An 8,508-nucleotide genomic window follows, 5' to 3' on the forward strand; every position below is an offset into this window, starting at 1 on the left:
ACACCCTATTAACCTGTTATAACCTATTAACCTGTTATAACACCCCTATTAACCTGTTATAACACCCCTATTAACCTGTTATTAGCCCCTATTAACCTGTTATAACACCCCTATTAACCTGTTATAACACCCCTATTAACCTGTTATAACACCCCTATTAACTTGTTATTACATCTCTCTACACCTCTCTTTCTGTCCTCTCTGTCTGTCCTCTCTCTGTCCTCTCTCTGTCCTCTCTGACTGTCCTCTCTCTCTGTCTGTCTCTCTCTGTCATCTCTGTCTGTCCTCTCTGTCTGTCCTCTCTGTCATCTATGTCTGTCCTCTCTCTCTGTCTGTCCTCTCTCTCTCTGTCTCTCTCTCTCTGTCATCTCTGTATGTCCTCTCTCTGTCCTCCTCTCTCTCTCTCTGTCCTCTCTCTCTGTCCTCTGTCTGTCATCTCTGTCTGTCCTCTCTCTCTGTCTGTCCTCTCTCTCTCTGTCATCTCTGTCTGTCTCTCTCTGTCATCTCTGTATGTCCTCTCTCTCTGTCCTCTCTCTCTCTCTCTCTCTCTCTGTCCTCTCTGTCTGTCTCTCTCTGTCATGTCTGTCTGTCCTCTCTTTCTGTCCTCTCTGTCTGTCCTCTCTCTCTCTGTCATCTATGTCTGTCCTCTCTCTCTGTCTGTCTGTCTCTCTCTGTCCTCTCTTTCTGTCCTCTCTCTCTCTGTCCTCTCTGTCTGTCCTCTCTCTCTCTGTCATCTCTGTCTGTCCTGTCTCTCTGTCTGTCTGTCTGTCTGTCTGTCTGTCTGTCTGTCTGTCTGTCTGTCTGTCTGTCTGTCTGTCTGTCTGTCTGTCTGTCTGTCTGTCTGTCTGTCTCTCTCTGTCTTCTCTTTCTGTCCTCTCTCTCTCTGTCCTCTCTTTCTGTCCTCTCTCTTTCTGTCCTGTCCTCTCTCTTTGTCCTCTCTGTCTGCACTCTCTGTTCTGCCCACTTCCTCCCCTGTGTACCCAGGATGTGAAAGCCCAGCGCTCTGTCCCTCTGATTGGCTTCGAGGTCTCCCTTCCTGAGTCATGTGACCGCCTGGAACGCCGCTTTGCCTTCAAAATCAGCCAATCACACCTTACGCTCTACTTCAGTGCCGATGGGGAGGAGCTACAGCGCCGCTGGATAGAGGTCCTATCACGCGCAGGGAGAGGGGAGGAGCTACAGGCTCACGGTTCAATTACAGAGGCCCTAGAGGAGGAAGGGGAGGAGACTGCAACCTCGGGAGAGAATACATGATTGATTTTGAGGCGTACAATCAATATTAGATCTGTTCTCGAAAGACACAAAACTACAAACTGTACAGAACATGAGCAGCACACACAGGTAGACACACACAGGTAGACACACACAGGTAGACACACACAGGTAGACACACACAGGTAGACACACACACACCTCTTTGTATTAATGTCAGTGATCAGTCAGTTGCATGATAATATCTACAGGTCTGTTTCTCTCAGTCAGTGTATTGCTCATCAACTCGTCACAGTGAACCAGTGTTTGCAACAACATCAAAACAAACTGCCAAAAGTCAAAGAAAAGTGTTGCTCTCGAGGAGGACCCTTCAGAAGATATATCAGAAGAATGCAGTAAACAAAGATGTGTGTCACAGTGAATAGCTTCCCTCCAGTCAGACATTGACATTGCGTGTCACAGTGAATAGCTTCCCTCCAGTCAGACATTGACTTTGTGTGTCACAGTGAATAGCTTCCCTCCAGTCAGACATTGACATTGTGTGTCACAGTGAATAGCTTCCCTCCAGTCAGACATTGACATTGTGTGTCACAGTGAATAGCTTCCCTCCAGTCAGACATTGACATTGTGTGTCACTGTGAATAGCTTCCCTCCAGTCAGACATTGACATTGCGTGTCACAGTGAATAGCTTCCCTCCAGTCAGACATTGACATTGCATGTCACAGTGAATAGATTCCCTTCAGTCAGATAGACATTTTACATAAATTCATTCTGAGCCACAGAACAGACTTCCTCCTCCTCACCATTTCTCTCTCTGCCAAATCCATGTTTAAGATATGATGTTTAGAGCATTGAGTTGTTCTATGGTTCTGAGTGTTCCATGGTTCTGAGTGTTCTAGGGTTCTGAGTTTTCTATGGTTCTGAGTGTTCTAGGGTTCTGAGTGTTCTAGGGTTCTGAGTGTTCTAGGGTTCTGAGTGTTCTTGGGTTCTGAGTGTTCTAGGGTTCTGAGTGTTCTAGGGTTCTGAGTGTTCTAAGGTTCTGAGTGTTCATGGGTTCTGAGTGTTCTAAGGTTCTGAGTGTTCATGGGTTCTGAGTGTTCATGGGTTCTGAGTGTTCTATGGTTCTGAGTGTTCTAGGGTTCTGAGTGTTCTATGGTTCTGAGTGTTCTATGGTTCTGAGTGTTCTAGGGTTCTGTGTGTTCTATGGTTCTGAGTGATCTAGGGTTATATCCTATCCTATCTGTTACTTTTCTTCCTGATGCACTGAGATGGTCCTGAAGGTCTGGACTGGACAGTGTTGGAATGTGATGATGGATGAGGGCTACCTGAGACAGACAGACACACTGACAGACATTGTCAGATAGACAGACAGACAGATGTCCCCCTTGGCTGAAGAGAAGAGGGAACAAGATGCCTCCTCTCTCCCATCCACAAAGCTATATCCTTCAACATCTGCTGTGGGGGATGTGAAGCTATATCCTTCCACGTCTGCTGTGGGGGATGTGAAGCTATATCCTTCCACGTCTGCTGTGGGGGATGTGAAGCTATATCCTTCCACGTCTGCTGTGGGGGATGTGAAGCTATATCCTTCCACGTCTGCTGTGGGGGATGTGAAGCTATATCCTTCCACGTCTGCTGTGGGGGATGTGAAGCTATATCCTTCCACGTCTGCTGTGTGGGGATGTGAAGCTATATCCTTCCACGTCTGCTGTGGGGGATGTGAAGCTATATCCTTCCACGTCTGCTGTGGGGGATGTGAAGCTATATCCTTCCACGTCTGCTGTGGGGGATGTGAAGCTATATCCTTCCACGTCTGCTGTGGGGGATGTGAAGCTATATCCTTCCACGTCTGCTGTGGGGGATGTGAAGCTATATCCTTCCACGTCTGCTGTGGGGGATGTGAAGCTATATCCTTCCACGTCTGCTGTGGGGATGTGAAGCTATATCCTTCCACGTCTGCTGTGGGGGATGTGAAGCTATATCCTTCCACGTCTGCTGTGGGGGATGTGAAGCTATATCCTTCCACGTCTGCTGTGGTGGATGTGAAGCTATATCCTTCCACGTCTGCTGTGGGGGATGTGAAGCTATATCCTTCTACGTCTGCTGTGGGGGATGTGAAGCTATATCCTTCCACGTCTGCTGTGTGGGGATGTGAAGCTATATCCTTCCACGTCTGCTGTGGGGGATGTGAAGCTATATCCTTCCACGTCTGCTGTGGGGGATGTGAAGCTATATCCTTCCACGTCTGCTGTGGGGGATGTGAAGCTATATCCTTCCACGTCTGCTGTGGGGGATGTGAAGCTATATCCTTCCACGTCTGCTGTGGGGGATGTGAAGCTATATCCTTCTACGTCTGCTGTGGGGGATGTGAAGCTATATCCTTCTACGTCTGCTGTGGGGGATGTGAAGCTATATCCTTCTACGTCTGCTGTGGGGGATGTGAAGCTATATCCTTCTACGTCTGCTGTGGGGGATGTGAAGCTATATCCTTCTACGTCTGCTGTGGGGGATGTGGGGAAAGCTGAAGCTTTTACAGATTCCCCACGATAGAAATGTGAAGGAACATTTGAGCCGACATTACAGTGTTTACCGTGAATGCAGTCTCTGCTACATTACCTTTACATTTCAATCACACTGTAAAAGCGGAACTTCCGCGATACAGATCGAATAGAACCCTTAGTGCCTGACAATCATTGTCTTTATCACTCTTTAAAACCGAATTCTTTTAAAAGCCCATCCGGTCCCGCTGGCTTGGCATGAGCTATATAACGGCCTCTCTACCACCTAGTGGGAAAAGATGGTATTACACACAGAGCCTCTGCAGAGAGCAGGGAATGAGGTGCCACTTGTTTGGCTCTGGAGACAGGGTGAGGAGGATTAGATAGACTGATGGAAAAGATAGATAGATAGATCGTCCATAAGTTAATTTTGCTTTCCGAACATGGCCATATAGCTGCAGTTATGTTAGAGATGGTTTATAATAATGCAATAATATATATATATATATATTAGAGACGGTTTATAATAATGTCTTAGTGAAGTCCTTTGAGAAAGTCTTCTCTGTCTCAGCTGATGGGTTTGGACATGGGCAGGGGTATGTGGTTGTGTGGTTGTGTTGTTGTGATGAGTTTGTGTGTTTGAGAGAGCATGTCGTGTTGACTGGTTTACGAGAGAGAGAGAGAGAGAGAGAGAGAGAGAGAGAGAGAGAGAGAGAGAGAGAGAGAGAGAGAGAGAGAGAGAGAGAGAGAGAGAGAGAGAGAGAGAGAGAGAGACAGAGACAGAGACAGAGACAGAGACAGAGACAGAGAGACAGAGAGACAGAGAGACAGAGAGACAGAGACAGAGACAGAGACAGAGACAGAGACAGAGACAGAGACAGAGAGACAGAGAGACAGAGAGACAGAGAGAGAGAGGGTGTTTTTGTATCATTCTAACCAGTGGTTTCTCTGACTTTATGAGATTGTTTTGATAGTTATACAGAGGACAGAATGAGGATATATATGAACCATAAAATGTGGAATGTTAGATGTTTTGATAAATCAGGATTGTGTTTGTGTGTGTTCAATTGAAAGGAGTTAATGAAAAATGAAACATTTTAAAATACATTTGTATTGTAAATATAATTTCTTCTCCTCCCTGCCCAGTTTTGTGGGTGAGGTGTAGGTCTATAGATGTTATTTCAGTCTAGATTGGACTTTAATTTATCGTCATTGAAATTGGCCCCCCTTTTGGGAATCCCTGGACTTCACCATGACCACTGCAGTACTTGTCTCCCATCTGAAGAGGATGATGTTGTGATGATGTCATAACAGAAGGGAATCGATCCTATAGCCTGATGTCACAACAGAAGGGAATCGATCCTATAGCCTGATGTCACAACAGAAGGGAATCGATCCTATAGCCTGATGTCACAACAGAAGGGAATCGATCCTATAGCCTGATGTCACAACAGAAGGGAATCGATCCTATAGCCTGATGTCACAACAGAAGGGAATCGATCCTATGATGTCACAACAGAAGGGAATCGATCCTATAGCCTGATGTCACAACAGAAGTCACAACAGGAATCGATCCTATAGCCTGACGTCACAACAGAAGGGAATCGATCCTATAGCCTGATGTCACAACAGAAGGGAATCGATCCTATAGCCTGATGTCACAACAGAAGGGAATCGATCCTATAGCCTGATGTCACAACAGAAGGGAATCGATCCTATAGCCTGATGTCACAACAGAAGGGAATCGATCCTATAGCCTGATGTCACAACAGAAGGGAATCGATCCTATAGCCTGATGTCACAACAGAAGGGAATCGATCCTATAGCCTGATGTCACAACAGAAGGGAATCGATCCTATAGCCTGATGTCACAACAGAAGGGAATCGATCCTATAGCCTGATGTCACAACAGAAGGGAATCGATCCTATAGCCTGATGTCACAACAGAAGGGAATCGATCCTATAGCCTGATGTCACAACAGAAGGGAATCGATCCTATAGCCTGATGTCACAACAGAGTCATCCTATAGCCTGATGTCACAACAGAAGGAATCGATCCTATAGCCTGATGTCACAACAGAAGGGAATCGATCCTATAGCCTGATGTCACAACAGAAGGGAATCGATCCTATAGCCTGATGTCACAACAGAAGGGAATCGATCCTATAGCCTGATGTCACAACAGAAGGGAATCGATCCTATAGCCTGATGTCACAACAGAAGGGAATCGATCCTATAGCCTGGCGCCAGATCTATTTGTGCTGTATACAGCCACATCCATGACAAGGTCCATATGAGTTGGCAAGACAGCACCAACAGATCTGGGACCAGGCTAAACTGACTCATTGTCTTTCTTTGTTTTTCATCTCAGTCCCAAACTAGTAAACCAACGGATTAGATGGATGAATTCAAATGATTTGTTTTCTTCTTCTTTGTTGTCTGAAAGAAACATTCAGCTTGACTATGGTACAGTAACGCCAGACCAGATGTAATGCGACATCTGTTTGTGCTGTCTTCACCAACTCTGTGGCAATGACCATAGGAACTGGTAAGATAGCGCATAGTTACATTGTAGCACGTTTATTGATCAGCACTATTGAGTGTTAATGAGTTTCTGCTCTCGATACAGTACATCCGTCCACAGACAACAGGACCGTGACTCTCTGCACCAATGAATGGACAAAGCCATTGATCGCGTGACACAATGCATTCCTATGTGAAGACTCGATAGCGCATTGAAGCCAAATTAATTTGGGTAAGATGGCGTCTCATGGAGACATGACATGCAGCCGTTTGAGCTCCTCCAGAATGTGACGTTGCAGGCTAGCTCAGTGCTGCCCCCTTCGCGTTGATTAACTCACATTGTAGGCCGACCTCGGTACTGCAGACTGTCATTAGCAACTAATCCTTATCCTGCGATAGAAAAAAATATCTGTTCGAGGACATATATCTGGTGTTTCAGAAGCAATTATTGGCAGCATTACTGTCTTTGAAAATGGTTTTTACACGAAGATTGACTACGAAGATCAAAAAATGTCAAATTCACTATAATGGAGAATCCTGTTTTTGCAAACAACGCCTGTAGTACCTGGCTCGAACTTCTGTGGCTTTAATGAGAGTGGGAAGTCGTTCTCATCCAATGGCTGCCATGTTTTTGGATGACGTGAGTGATGTCATCACTTTACCATGGTTACCATTACAACATGCCTTTACAGTACTCAGTCTGATAACTACTCAAGAGAGTGTCTTTACCATAACAGGACAGTATGAAGAAAGAAACTATTTCTCCAATAGAAATCCTCGATAATGTTTGTAGGCGATGTCCTGGCAACGTTGGCTCGCTAAGCTCATGTGCAGAACACGTCATAAGGTCGAACTGATGTCCTGAACTGCCCATGTGCAGAACACGTCATCAGGTCTAATTGATGTCCTGAACTGCCCATGTGCAGAACACGTCATCAGGTCTAACTGATGTCCTGAACTGCCCATGTGCAGAACACATCAGCTCTAATGGTTGTCATGTGCAGGCTGTCAAATCAAAGGCAATCTTTCCATGTAAAGTAGTTTTTTGTGACCAATTGTTAATTTGTTTTGACATTTTTTTGTTAGGGGGTTTACAGGTACATTATCCATTTCATATACGTTTATAAAACCTGTACTCAAGAGAAGACAACTATGAAATACATAGAGAGTTTAAATATAAATAATACAATCAGTATAAACAGGAAAATAAAACAAAAAAGAACATTGTCCACCACCCCCAACCAACAACCCCCTCCCTCCAACCCCTCCCCCAACCAACTCCCCCAACCCCTCCCCCAAACCCCCTCTCCCCAACCCCCTCCCCCAACCCCCTCTCTCCAACCCCCTCCAGCCAACCCTCTCCCCCAACCCCCTCCAGCCAACCCCCTCCCCCAACCCCCTCCAGCCAAAATGTCTCCACTCCCAACCTCCCATTGCCCCAACCTCCCATTCCCCCAACCCCTCCAGCCAACCCCCTCCAGCCAACCACTTTCAGCCAACCCCATCCCCCAACCCCCTCCAGCCAACCACTTCCAGCCAACCCCATCCCCCAACCCCCTCCAGCGAACCACTTCCAGCCGACCCCCTCCCCCAACCCCTCCAGCCAACCACTTCCAGCCAACCCCCTCCCCCAACCCACTCGAGCCAACCACTTCCAGCCGACCCCCTTCCCCCAACCACTTCCAGCCAACCCCCTCCTGCCAACCCCCTCCAGCCAACCCCATCCCCCAACCCCCTCCAGCCAAAATGTCTCCACTCCCAACCTCCCATTCCCCCAACCTCCCATTCCCCCAACCCCCTCCAGCCAATCCCCTCCAGCCAACCCCCTCCCCCCAACACCCTCCAGCCAAAATGTCTCCACTCCCAACCTCCCAACCCCCTCCAGCCAACCCCTCCAGCAACATGTCTCTACTCCCAACCCCCCAACCCCCTCCAGCAACATGTCTCTACTCCCAACCCCCCAACCCCCTCCAGCAACATGTCTCTACTCCCAACCCCCCAACCCCTCCAGCAACATGTCTCTACTCCCAACCCCCCAACAACCCTCCAGCCAACCCCCCAACCTCCTCCAGCCAACCTCCTCCAGCAACCCCCCCAACCTCCTCCAGCCAACCCCCTCCAGACCCCCAACCCCTCCAGACACCCCCCAACCCCCTCCAGACCCCCCCCAACCCCCTCCAGACCCCCCAACCCCCTCCAGACCCCCCTTGGTCTGTTTCACAAGCGTTCCAGGAAGTCTCTGATGTTGCACATCTGGGTTCAGAAACTCTGTGA

General features: G+C 47.6%; 2 protein-coding genes across 2 annotated transcripts in view; both read left to right on the forward strand.

Moving 5' to 3' along the window:
- Nucleotides 1-3,138, forward strand: part of LOC124032404 (FYVE, RhoGEF and PH domain-containing protein 1-like) — a 33,409-nt gene extending 30,271 nt beyond the window's left edge. The window contains exon 12 of the mRNA XM_046344785.1: nucleotides 985-3,138. Coding sequence (XP_046200741.1) covers nucleotides 985-1,254 — 270 coding nt within the window. The 3' untranslated portion in view covers nucleotides 1,255-3,138. The remainder of the gene's footprint in view (nucleotides 1-984) is intronic.
- A 4,506-nt stretch (nucleotides 3,139-7,644) lies between these two features.
- Nucleotides 7,645-8,508, forward strand: LOC124018153 (vegetative cell wall protein gp1-like). Its single transcript, XM_046333423.1, has one exon. It carries the CDS (start codon nucleotides 7,645-7,647, stop codon nucleotides 8,506-8,508), a length of 864 nt encoding a protein of 287 aa, XP_046189379.1.

Source organism: Oncorhynchus gorbuscha, linkage group LG03 (assembly GCF_021184085.1).
Source record: "Oncorhynchus gorbuscha isolate QuinsamMale2020 ecotype Even-year linkage group LG03, OgorEven_v1.0, whole genome shotgun sequence".
Lineage (NCBI taxonomy): Eukaryota > Metazoa > Chordata > Actinopteri > Salmoniformes > Salmonidae > Oncorhynchus > Oncorhynchus gorbuscha.

What these genes read in the sequence shown, in the direction of transcription:
- LOC124018153 (XM_046333423.1), top strand. Translation starts at nt 7,645, where the DNA reads ATGTCTCCACTCCCAACCTCCCATTGCCCCAACCTCCCATTCCCCCAA.